This window comes from Electrophorus electricus, chromosome 6 (genome assembly GCF_041902795.1).
Source record: "Electrophorus electricus isolate QZ-2024a chromosome 6, ASM4190279v1, whole genome shotgun sequence".
NCBI lineage: Eukaryota > Metazoa > Chordata > Actinopteri > Gymnotiformes > Gymnotidae > Electrophorus > Electrophorus electricus.
In genome coordinates, this window is record NC_137502.1 from 9,370,395 (window position 1) to 9,384,231 (window position 13,837).

Consider the following 13,837-nt stretch of genomic DNA (forward strand, 5'->3'; position numbering starts at 1 on the left):
CACTGCTAAGAAGATGAAGCATTGCGACCAGCATCAGCACATCTTCTCCTCTCCTTACCACTCATATTATAAAAACTGATACTCTCAGAAAAGGAGATGAATCCAGTTAGTGCTTAGCACACCAAATGCCTTCAAGCTTGTGGACATGATGACAACGTCTCAGAAAGAATTGCTGGACATTGTAACTGGTCCTATTCTTCACTTCATTTCTGTGGACAATGTATTTGTGTTTCCAATGTTTCCAATGATGTATTATTACCAAAGGACTTGGTTCTGGACATGCTTTTGGGCAGCTGCATGTGAGCTTTTCCCAGCTCTGGGTGAAGAGCACCATGAAAAGCAAGCCCCTGCCGCTCAAAGAGAGACTACATATAGAAAGACAAACAGACATACAGATAGAGACACACACACACACACACACACACACACACACACACACACACACACACACACACACACACACACACACACACACACACACCAAATAAGCTTTACATTTGAATGTTGCTAAAATACTGTCACAGGTATTTGTACTCATAATAGATTTTGGATCAAACCAGAACAAGCAGTGATTACTTCACATTTGACAAATGTGGATTGCCTGTATGGTCTCTCACACTGATTTCTGCTGGTGTAATCCGGCGGCTGGTTGGACGCTGCTTCACTGTGGCGGCTCTATAGTCTGCTTCCACCTGAGGCCTCAACACTGACTCCTGGGAGGCTAAGATCTCATCTAGCCTTTCTGCACAAACGCATACACACACACACACACACACACACAAACACACACACACACGCACGCACACGCGCAATATCCATACTCATGATTGTTAACACCATTGTTATATTGTTATACACAGTTATTTTGTATTAGTACTTCATACTGCCACTGGAAATGACTGTCACATTAAGGCCTGATTGAGATAACATGCAGATAAAGCTGAACACTGAACAAATGAAGGCAGCAGTTCAGAGAGGGCGAGGTGAGAAGTGACACTTCAACAGTGTCAGAAACGTTCAGCCATAACTCACCTCCTCGCCTCCTTCTTGCAGATGCTTAGCATGGAATAAACAGACACAAAACTGCTCCATTAAACACACAGCATTCAATACACAAGTTCTCAAAGAGAAGACAATAATGCTAACACCAGCTGGAGTTAATCAAATTTTCACATGACTACAGTTTCAACATAAACCAAAATTAATCTTTCTTGCGTGTTTTAATAATAATGCACATATGTATAAGACATTTCTAAAGCAATATGAAATATCTAATAAATTCTAACAACAGAAAGCATAAGTGTAAACTGTAGGTGTGCTGGCCATTGTGAGAATGCTCAGACACAGTCCTGACTGATTTCAGCATCGCACATGGTTAAGCTGGCAGATGGAGAGGAAGAGAGCTTGAAAGTTGAAAACAGACACATATTTAAACAGCAGAGTTGCTAAAAACCATTTCACAGTGACACAGAGCACAAAACACAGAGTGGTGGGAGAAAGCCATACAGCCATTAAATGTCCCCATTTCTTGTCCATGCGGATGGGGATTTCTTCAGAGGAAGTCAAAGGACGCTTTCAATTTCAGTCCCCGTTTTTTATAACAGTGAATCTACTGCTCTTGAAAAAATGGTCTATTTCCAGGTAGAAATGATGAAAAGCATATATAATGTCCTTCCCATAATGGCTAAAACTGCTCTAAACAAGATCAGCAGTCCAAACTCTAAATACTGATACTATACAATTTCTTGTTTTCTCAGTACCTTTTTTCCATTGTGTAAATGCGTGCATGTGTGTATGTGTGTGTCTGAGTGTGTGTGTGTGTGTGTGTGTGTGTGTGTACACTTGTGTCTGTGTGTGTCTATGTGTATTAGGCTGAGAGGACAGACTGAGTGGGAAAGACACAGCTGATGTTTTGAACAGACCAAATGGCAGAAGGAGGGAGATGACAGTGTAGCATGCAAACAACAGAGAAAATGACAGAGAAAGAGAGTGAGAGAGAGACAGAGAGAGACAGAAACAACCACCAAACATGTTCATGTAAGTGTGCATCCATGTATATGTGTAGTTGTCTGTGTGTCTGTTTCTGTGTGTGGGTGTGAGTGTGGGTGTGAGGGTGCCTTACCTAGCTCCTCCAGCTCAGCGGTCATGCTCTTGGACCTCGGGGTGAGGGTGGTGCTGGGCGCTCTCTTGGGTGGTGGAGGTGCTGTGGACGAGAGGCAGGGTGAGGATGAGTAGTGGTAGTGGGACCGTGATGGTGGCCCCCTGCTGCCTGTGGGCAGCTGCCGGCTCTTCTTCAGCACCTTCATCTCGGGTGGCTCAGCTGAGCTGGGCGTCTTGTGTGGCCGCTGTGCTCTGTTCAGACTGCGGTCTGATGCAAACTTCTTCATGCCTTTCGCTCTCTTACACACACGCACACACACACACACACACACGCAAAGAACACTGGTCACTCAGCTAGGCCTCTTGCGCATACGTTTGACTGCTAGCCCTCCTGTATGTTTCTTCAAAGTCATGTTCGTCTTTTTACATCCCTTCATTCTGCCCATTCCTCAGTCCTCTTCTCTTGTTCCTCTTTTTTTGTTCCGGATGCTTCTATAAGTGGCCATCTCTTGCAGCTGAATGCGCCTTTAATTCCCAGAGCATGCTGAGCTAACACTGAGAATACTGCATGCCATACACAGCACTGACAAGGTAGGAGAGAGAGAGAGAGAGAGAGAGAGAGAGAGAGAGAGAGAGAGAGAGAGAGAGAGAGAGAGAGAGAGAAAAAGAGAGAGAGAGAGAGAGAGAGAGAGAGAGAGAGAGAGAGAGAGAGAGAGAGAATGTGAGAGAGACAGAGAGACACACACACACACAGAGAGAAGCAGAAAAAAGACTACAAAACACATATAAAGTTCCGGAAGATTAGAAGCCTCTGATTTTCTAGTCCTTACTCGCTCTGTCAATAACCTCACAAAACAGAGAGAAAGAGGGAGTTAAAGAGAAAAACAAGAGAGCAAAGAGAGAAATGGAAAAAGGGAAGACAGAAAAGGAGAGAAAGACAGAAGTAAGAGAGAAAATGAAGCAGATATATATAGAGAGAGAGAAGAGAGAGAGAGAGAGAGAGAGAGAGAGAGAGAGAGAGAGAGAGAAAGAGACAGAGAGAGAGAAATACCAAGGCTCAATGCAATGCTTAATTCAAACATTCATTGTAGTAACCATGGCAACTCTGGCAAGAGCAAGGCCTGGGTTGATGCAGCTAAACCATGAGAACTACTGTGTGTTTGTGTATATGTGAGACAGGCAGAGAGAGTGACACAGAGAGAAAACTAATCACAAAACCTGACATGACAGTCATATAACACATGCACGTTATCTTAGTCATCCTTTCTCTGAGTGGGCATGCGTGCCATTTTACGATATCCAAGAATACATCTGCATGCTGAAGCTTTGTGAGGTTAATAATAACGTTATGCTACTACACCCTGTGACTTACACCAGTGCACACACCAACGCACACACTGGAGCCTGCTCATGCACACACACACACACACACACACACACACACACACACACACACACACACACACACACACACACACACACACACACATAATTACCGGGTGGGTGGGGGTGGGGTGATGGTAGACTATTCAGGCTGTTGAAGCTATGCTGGAATACACTGCCACCGATTTATTAATCCCTAATAGGCTTTAAAAGAGACCATATTTTCAGCTATGCTGCATATCTACAATGAGTAAATCAACTAGGAAAAATAAATTATTATGTCTAATTTAGCCTAAGCAAAAACATCCTGATTTTGCTTTTAACAAAAAGAAACTGAAGAGTGAATAAAATATGGCTAAAATCTCCTGCTGCGGGGAACGCCATGTGTCGCGCCATTATGCGCTGATACACAAATGCACGTACAGGTCAGAGAGGGGTCAGGACTGTGTGGGAGTTGCAGAGAGTAGGCTGGTTTACATGGATACAGCAGAGATTATTGTGTAGATATGGTCCCATCGATGGAGTAAAGAAGTGTGACTACAACTACAGCTCATTTCAGATGATACAATAAATGTAATGAAGATGTTTTATTTCTAGTATGTGATGTTTATTATGAAAAATCCCATGAGAGCACAGACTCACCCATCATGACAGTTATAGTGTGTGTGTGTGTGTGTGTGTGTGTGTAAATGATTATGTCTGCTGAGTCATCATGGGAACTATATCATGGGGGCTAAAAATGTAATCATGTTCCTTTCAAAGTCCAGTTTGAGTTTCCTGTCTAACCCAATGCTGGACTGGCCAAATTCAGTATTGTCCTGACAAGCTCATCCTAGTCAGCAGTACTGCCTCATTGCTGTTAACAACACTACCTCATGCAGTCATTTTTTTTTGTTTGTTTTGTTTATGTTTTATGATTATGTTAACTCTAAAGGGACAGGCTTTTTCTTGGCTGTGGCATATACATGGCATCAAAGATTGGTTACCTAGCAACTTCAGTTGTAGAGAGCACTTCTGCTGGAAGGCAAAAACAACAACAGTAGACCTACTATGACCAACTCACCAATCAGTGAGCATTGCTTATAAAATCATCACAGCCTATTCAAGGGATTACCTCATTAGTCATCTGCAAGAGGTGACAAGAAGGTATGTACACACAGACACACAGACACACACATTCTCAACAACACATGAACACCACACTGCACAGCTCAATGGCAGCTGGTGCTGAAGTTCATTAGGTCCATTGCTGAGCATGCAAGCAGTAAGTAGTCTCACCCTTCTTCCTGACCATGTCCTCAGACTCAGCTTTGCGTGAGACGGACACCACCTTCATCAGCAGACTGTTGCCGCCCTGCCGGATGAGGGACACTACCTGCTTATGGCCCACCTTCACCACGTTCACCCCGTTCACCTGAAAAAGACAGTATGCATACATACACCCACCACACTGAAAAGGCTCCATTTGTACCATATGTGCTTAAAGGCAACAGTTCAATGATTAAGTACCTCTTAGCACACCCTCGTGCATTATATTTAAAATCACAGAGAATGACATGAGAGAAGAAAAGAATGACAAAGAGAAATTATGTATGCAAATTCTGCCTATCAGACCTTACCTCAATGAGAAAGTCACCTGTTCGAAGCCCCGCCCTCCAGGCCACTCCCTCCACATCAACAGACTCCAGGTACTGCAATGCTGGGAAGGCTGGGGTAGGGGTAAACTCCTCAATAGGTGTCTCCGCTACACACATACACACACACACACACACACACAAACACATTGCTGTCCCAAATGCAGGAGCCTCATGGGGTCTCATGTACAAACACAATCACTTTCACGTTGCTATGACAATGGTCTGGATGTTTTGGAAATTGTTAAGGGATTTACAGAGCTGAGCTGCACTGAGAATAATTAAGATGGGAAAGCCTGGTGGAACAGTTAGCTGTGTAAGACCTGGGGGGAAAAGGCAGCTGTGTCCGTTTAGGGAAAGGTTAGCCATGTAAGACTTGGAGAACATTTAGCTGTGTAAGACTGGGGGAACATTTAGCTGTGTAAGACGGGGGGAACATTTAGCTGTGTAAGACGGGGGGAACATTTAGCTGTGTAAGACGGGGGGAACATTTAGCTGTGTAAGACCGGGGGAACATTTAGCTGTGTAAGACGGGGGGAACATTTAGCTGTGTAAGACCGGGGGAATATTTAGCTGTGTAAGACGGGGGGAACATTTAGCTGTGTAAGACTGGGGGAACATTTAGCTGTGTAAGACTGGGGGAACATTTAGCTGTGTAAGACTGGGGGAACATTTAGCTGTGTAAGACGGGGTGAACAGGCAGTTGTGTGAGACTCAGGTAATAGTGAGCTCTGAGTCACACTGCAAATGATGTTCTATGCCTTGAGACATAGAGCCAAAGTGACAAAAAAGAGATTGACAGAAGGGGTGGGGTGTGACATGGAGAGGGTGACAGAGAGAGAGAAAGTGACAGAAAATTGGAGAATGGAAAACGTGATAGCATGAGGGTAGCAGATGGCTCTCAGAGCTCATACCTTCTACCCAGGATGGGGCCACCCCAAAGACTGGGCACACACATCTATATATGCACAGATGAATTCCCTGGCCCTGAAGGCTGGACACTGAGGTCAGACTGCACTCTGCAATTTTGTTGAGGCATCACTGCTGTATGACCACACAGTGTACCTCAGACCTTTCACTTCAGACTGCCAGGCATCTTCTTGCTTAAGATCCAAACATGCTTACATGGTCAAATCTGGTAGCACCTGTATTTATCCCTCAGTGGTGCAGGACAATTTGCTCTGGAGTGTTTATACATAAATATAAAAGGCTAAGTGTAATTTAAATAAGTAAAAAAGTAAATGCTTTTTGGTAAATGAAATATGAAATATACGAATTATGGCCATGTTGCTGTAATTTCCTTTCCTGATTCTCTAATATTTCACTTGCAGGTTTAACCAGAATGTCAGTGAAGAATTCATACCAGAGACTTGTTTCTGTACAGTATACATTTTTCCAGTGCTCTCCCAGTGCTCTTCCAGTGCTCTCCCAGTGGACTCCTTGCTCACTCTCTGCCTCCTGTCTTGCCCTGTCTTTTTTCTTGGGCACCAAGCTATTTTTGACTAGCTACATGCCCTCCTTAAAGTTGAAATTATGATTGCAGAAATTGTAATAAAATGCTGTGAACAGAAAATTATATAGAATGATATTAAAACTGATGATTACCATAATATGAAAATAATGATGATCACATTACGTATATAAGAAATATACAATATTTAGTCTTTTGTATAACAATGTTTATGCCTTTTCCTGTTATGCAGTTCAGACACATTCCTGACTTATCTGCGCCAGCACTGCTCTGTCTTGTGGGAGGGAAATTCATTAGTTTCTGTTTTTCCTGTGGAAATCCTGGGTCCTGCGAGACTCACAGGAACCCTGTCCAAATGTCACCCACTATCATGAAAAAAATTCTTAGTCTTCTCTTCTAAAAAATTGTTCTTCTGTTTTTCTACTTGTTATTAACAATTGCTTTTCTTTAATTAAAAGCCTTGTAGCCAAAACTGAAGTAATAATCATATGACTGCTGGCACTGCAGAAAGTAACAGACATGGCACAGTCTCCAAGTAATTGGATGTTGACACCAATGTTGTTGTTTTGTACCGAATGTGATTCTAAATGGAACCATGACTGTCAGGTTACATGCACAGTATCTGCTTCAACTCATGAGTATTTCCATTTGTATTGGATGAATGAAATTTCAGGAGAGCATAAGTAATTTGATAAAATAACAATATTATATAGAATTGCCATGTTTACTACTTAGTGCCAGTTCCTTTACAATCAATGGCCCAGTCCACCAAGAGATATGTCCAGTTATGGGGGCACCTTACTTTTTTCTGTCTTTACTTCTCTAAGCAAAATGTAATCTAGGCAGGGTTTAGGTTGGATGACTGATATGGCCAGTCAACAACATTCCAGCCCTAAAATGGTCTATAATTTTTCACTTGCTTAAAATACTGTATAGTTGCTTTAGTAGTGTAGTAATCTGCAAAGGTTTTAGGGCACCCATGGATATGCAGTAAGAATTATTTTGTATTTAAAGACACTATATTTTATGTTTTTAAACCTAAAATATGTATTTTCCAAAATGTTATGACCTTCTGATTGATAAAAAAAAACCTTTCAGCAAGCTACCAGCTTCAGCCGCACTGAAATTCAGTTAAGACTTACAGAGGGACAATCACAGATTGGCCAGAGCACAGCCCAGCTTGAAATACCACTCAAGGAGAATGAAACCACTTGGATCATTGGGTCATTGTCCTGCTGCAAGGTGAAGTATTGTCCACTGAGACTGGATGCACTGGACTGGAACTAAGCAGTCAGGATGTTTCTGCACATTTCAGAATTCATCCTAGTGCTGTGTAGGCAGCCAAATCATCAATTAAGATAAATGAGCCATCTCCACTGGAAGCCATATATGCCCCTCCCTCCATGTTTCACTGATGAGGATGCAATGCTCAGGATCATGGGAAGATTTCTTCCCCTCTACTCCTCTGTCATTCCATCCCTGGTACAGGATAATCATCTTTCCATAAGTTTTCATCCTGGAATTTCACAGGATTTTTAAACATACCTTTTTTTTAAGTAAAGTTTAAACCTGATCTTTAAGCTCTTGAAGCTTTCCAGGAATTCTAGTATATATTTTTTGGATATACATATACACCTGTATCTCATATAGTGTTCCGGATGTGATGCCCTTTTCTGTGCACTGCCAGGTTGTTTTTATCGCTCTCCATTGCATTAACACTTACCAAAGAGTTGATTTTAAATTGGTCTAGCTTACCTTTGGCTCCTCGCAGGACAAAACCAAAGCCCTCATTTTCTTTCTTCTGCAGCACAGCATCCTTCTCCTCAATGATGTAATCACTAGGTATGGGAGAGAGGGGAGCAGGCAGGTCAGACTCTTGCACCATGCCCAGGCAGGAGTGCCCCTGACTGGCCACAGTAAGCAGGCCTGCGTGGGTGCACTGGGAAGGTACTCTGCTCCACTTTCTCAGACAAAACAAAACAAAACAAAAAAAAAAAAAAAAAAAGAAGGAGAAGAAAAAGAAAAAAACTCCTTCTGCTGACAAGCCAATCAAAAAAGAAAAAGAGCATAAGAAAAAGAGCGCAGGTGGGAGTTCTCTCTGCACTATTCCACAGCAGCCTCTATTAAAGCATTAAGAGATTGGATAAAATGCTAATGTCATCCATTTTTTGCTATTAAATGAAGAACAGAAAGATAAGCATTCATCTCTCTCTCTCTCTCTCTCTCTCTCTCTCTCTCTCTCTATCTCTCTCTCTCTCTGTAACATGGAGCAAAGCTGAGGTTAAAGACTAAAGCATGGCACAATATGAGTTCAGCCTGATGAGACATAAAATTGTAAGGGTTCTCTCCCCCTCCCACTTCTCCAACACACACACACACACACACACACACACACACACACACACACACACACACAGACCGAGCCCATGCCCCTAAACTCCATCAGTAGCCATCTGTCTGGTTGTGTGGAGAAGCCTTAGCAGGATCCATTAGTGTTCTCAGCAGAGACAGGTCTGTCCTTAGCTCTGAGTCACTCATGTGAGCAGAGTCTCTGTCATGAGTATCAACATGAGCAAGACCTCACATCACTCAAACAACTCTCACCTATAGTCACAAGTCACTGCCCTTTCAGATATTTGATATCCAATTAATATCTTCAATAGCTATTTTAAAATAAGTTTATTTTTAACAACAAAAAAATTCAATCACCTAAAATCTACATTAGTGCCGTCAATGTTATAAAGTTACTGTAAAAAGGAGTATATTACAGTACCTATTAGGCTACAATACAATATTACCATATGTGACACCTGTACCAGTCCTTTCCCAAAACCCCAAATAAATAAATGCTAACATGCGAGCCATAATATTAAACTGAAAATTTAAAACACAGCACAGAGTATGATTTCACTAGAAGTTTAACAAATACTATAAATAATAGTCTCTGTAACAGACCACTTGACATAGTTTACTGCTAGGCTAAGGCCCTGTGGCTGCCTGTTTGCTGTCTGTGTCAAGCTAGTGCAGGACTGTAGCACACAGCAGTGCATGTAAAGGGAATGCCCAGAGGCCATACAGCCTGCATGCTGAGGGCAGTTCTGCTGTGATCAGAGTCTGACTGCTGTCTTTGTCGTGGAGAATTAAAATAATGCACTCCCCCCCACCCCCAACTGGACCCCCTCTCTTGTTCTCCCGCTCTCTCTTTCTCTGTTGCTCTCTCTGTCTCTCTCTCATTCTCCCTCTCTCTCTCTCTCTCTGTCTCACTCTCTCTCTGTGTCCCTGTCTGCCTCTCTCTCTCTCTCTCTCTCTGTCGGGTGCTCATCACTGATGCATTAGGAGTAACAAGAACATAATTGGGCAGTGAAGAATCAATTAGATCAATTACTGATGATTCTATTGCATTAGTACCTCAGGTTAACAAGACTAAGGCGTGATTTTCTATAGAAGATCAGACAAGCTTAGCATGACAGTTGAGATCATAGCTGGGCCTTAGCTACCTTACCCTTTTCAGTGAGGCAATGACCACAACCCACTGAGTAGAGACAGTGTATTAGTGTATTTTTCAGTTTATACTAGTTAATGTAAATGGGTTTAATAATAAATTAATAACAGTTTGTAAATTTAATTTTTTAATAATAATTGTAAATAAATAGGCCTAAGGGATCAGACAGTAGTAGACATCATAGCTGAAATGGTCGATCTTATCTACCTTAAGGGCAATATTATTGAGTAATCTATTGAGAATGTAATGAATTATCCACACAATCCTGAGAAAGGTGGTTTATATGAATTCAGCTGAGCTGAGATGACCTTTTTGGATTATTGCTGTGTTGTTTGGAAGTTTATCATCTCTTCACAGTCCATTATAAAGCATGAGCTTAAGAAGAATAGCAAGATTCATTCTGTTTAACAAGAACTTTTAATTAATACTTCACACAGGTAAAGGTAATGCATCTAAAAATGAAGAAAAGCTTGAGGGAGCTAGTTTGCATGATCCAATTTGCATAAAGCTGACTGGTCCTTTCATTTTCCTTCATTATTACCATCACTAACATTTATTAAGTGGTGTGTTAAAATTTGACACGATAATGGGTCAAAGTGTGATGCATTCCTCCTCAATCATAGGAAACCTTTCTCAACACCAAACTATAGGTCAACCGATATACTGACCAATGTTCATCATTGATCTCATACGTCAGTATTTTTCTACTGATATATACTCACCACTCAGTTTATTAGACATGCTTACCTTTCATCTACATCGGCAACCTTCCATCTCATCGGCAACTTTATTGAGTATACCTATCGCATTTTGTAGATGTTTTGCAGATTTTTGCCTTGTTACAATTTGTTAGCAACCTCTATTCTGTTCTTCACTCAATAGTTTTTGACTGCAGCACCACTGTTGACCACATATTATTTGGGTGGAGAACCTAATAGACACTAAACCATGTAAGGGTCTTCACTGTTATGTTAAGTGAACCAGTGTTAAGGGGTGTCATTCCAGAGTGATGTGAGTGGCACTGAGGAGGGAGCTCAGCTCACCGGTAGCCTCAGTCACTTTTTGCTGGAGTCGGGCTGCCCGGGTGAAGGAAGACGGATAGAGTGGAGACCCGCAGTTTGACAGAAAGACTCCAGTCATTAATCCTGTCCTTGCACATTTCTACCTAAATGACTCTGTCCTTCTCACCTCTTCACACTTCACTCAAAGTTACTTCTTCACTAGTTCTTTTGACATGGTGATGATGACCACTTGTTTGACGGCTGAAGATATTTTGTGTCTTTATAATGATTTTCACATTAGATCTCTGCACTGTTTCTAAATTAAAAGAAGTAAGTTTTTCTGGTGTGATGACTGGGCCTCTCTTAGAGGTGCAAACACTGTTATGGCTGGGCAACTAACAAAGACGTGACAATTCAGGCATAGACAGTATAAGAGAATTAAACTTATGTAATAACTCCCTCCAACCTCAAGATGGCAGAAGAAGCTTAAGGCAAAAGCCAGATTCTCATATATCAAACAGAGCTTCACCAATGGTATCCATATCAAGCACAGGTTCATTATACACACTGCACATGCATATATGCTAGTACGTACACTTACACACACACACGCACACATACCCACAACCACACCCACACCTGTCAACCTACCTATAAGAGGTAAAGTTGTCATAAGAGCCCACAGTGTAGTGTCTGAAAAGCCTCTTAGTACGATCCTCTCTTGTTTCTGTAAGAAAATTACAAAACAAATTTTTATATTATATAAATGATACCTTAAATATTAGATTAACAGCCCATTTTGAATGTGCAGGTGTGTGCAATCTTGTCTTTCAATCAGTATTTATGCAGATGTGTGTGTGGTGTGTGTGTGTGTGTGCATAAGAGAGAGAATTGGCTCATTAATCCTCAAGCAGCAAGTCTGGTTAATAAGGCTGGTGTCGCAAGTCTTGCTAGATTTATGTGATTGGACTTCGGGTTGGAAATCGATGCACTGCTCCCTCACTGAAGGACAATCTGCTGACTACACACACCAACACCCACACACCCTCCCCACCACCGCACCCCCACATACAAAAATATATACACTCTTTTAGGTGTGACTCTCACAAGCCAGCACACATATCCGTTGTGCCAAGAGACTCATTTGCAAATAAGTGGTTATTCAGCTCAATTTCCATTGGCATGACTATAACAGGTACAAAACTGCCAAAGCATCATATTAATGAATATTCATTTGATATTGAAAGGACGATGCATTACTTGTCTTATCCATTTTCTATATATCACACACCTAAAGTAAAATTTTAGTTGTGTCTCATTGAAAACTAACAAACAAAAAAACACAGATGATCCAACACCTCTAAAAAACACAAATATTTTATCTCTATATCCATTAATAATAAAATTATTTAATAAAAATTGTCAGTTCAGGCCTCTACAGACTGTAATGTGATCTCTGTCACTGCAGAGGTGAGAAGGTGGGGCATACATTAGCATTTTAATGACGAGAGGCAAAAAAATCAGATCAGGAGAGAGAGAGAGGAGGAGAGAAAGAGTAAGAGAAAGTGAGAGAGAGAGAGTGTATAGAGGATTGTGTGTTTTTGTGTGTGCATTTATGGGATTGCAGCAGATTGTGATTCTAGACATACCCAATCCTTCACCCATGAGCAGTTGGAGGACTATACATAGGGGAATTCACAGATAAGCATTTAGGCAAAGTAATGTGTGTGCATATGTGCATCCTCTTCCCATCTGTATCCTAAGCAAAAGTAATACAGCCATTCATCATCTTCAGTAGGGGAGAGGTAGAGGGGTGGGGTGTGCTTTCCCTAAGATATATCCTAATATACAGTACATTTATCAGTCAACATAAGAGGATCATACAAATAGTGTATATACCTGGATGAGTTTTGTATATTCATTAATTATACTGCATTCTCACTTTATTTGAATCTTTTTGGCAACTGCTGTCATACTTAATCTGAGGGATAAGTGGCAGTCTCAGGATTAAGGACTGAGATTACGAGTTTCTTCAGCACAGCTGCGACTCGTTCACACCAGATGGCAAAAAACAGTCATGATTTAGGCCCAAAGACAAATACGCAGGTATTTACACACACACACACACACACACACACACACACACACACACACACACACACACACACACACACACACACACACACACACACACACAAACACTATTCCTCATTCACGAGCATATAAATCAAGACTTACTTTCAACACAAAGGTACAAGGTAAAAAAGCATGCAGAAAGTTGAATCATTACATAGCATCACAGGAAAGCTTATCTGTTATTTCACAAACACTCTATTAGCAACCAGGATTCAAGAACAAACTTAAAGCCTTCAACATCCCAATTCAAATCATAACAGTAAGGCCCTACCCACAACAATCATTTTTACCATACTGGAGGAAAACGTCCCTAAAATGTCATCCTCTCCTTTGAAGAAGAAACAAATTCACAGAAAACCAAAGGCCAAGATGAACTGTTTTAGTAAACCCACCTTCTAACTTTTATATTTATATGATACATAAACACTAATCACATACACCTACTTTACAGTGGAAAGTCTACAAAGTCCACACCTGCTTTAAACTGTTGCTGATACCTCGGAGAAGAACATAAAACTTTTTAGCGTCACATCTCTCAGAACTCTATCTGCTACCAACACTGTGCACTCTAGCAAAACATTTAACTTCCACATTTTAGTAGTGACCCTCT

General features: G+C 41.4%; 1 protein-coding gene across 15 annotated transcripts in view; it reads right to left on the reverse strand.

The window, feature by feature from the left end:
- Window positions 1-13,837, reverse strand: part of shank3a (SH3 and multiple ankyrin repeat domains 3a) — a 229,440-nt gene that overhangs the window by 11,814 nt on the left and 203,789 nt on the right. For all 15 annotated transcript variants that reach the window (XR_014124032.1, XR_004775895.2, XM_081715340.1 and 12 more), the window contains 8 exons: window positions 11,743-11,818; window positions 8,344-8,426; window positions 5,103-5,227; window positions 4,762-4,897; window positions 2,123-2,203; window positions 1,033-1,056; window positions 618-742; window positions 260-365 (listed from right to left, as the gene is read on the reverse strand). Coding sequence is in view for 13 of the 15 variants with exons in the window: in XM_081715340.1 (XP_081571466.1) it covers window positions 260-365; window positions 618-742; window positions 1,033-1,056; window positions 2,123-2,203; window positions 4,762-4,897; window positions 5,103-5,227; window positions 8,344-8,426; window positions 11,743-11,818 (756 nt within the window). In the remaining 2 variants the exon portion in view is untranslated. The remainder of the gene's footprint in view (window positions 1-259; window positions 366-617; window positions 743-1,032; window positions 1,057-2,122; window positions 2,204-4,761; window positions 4,898-5,102; window positions 5,228-8,343; window positions 8,427-11,742; window positions 11,819-13,837) is intronic.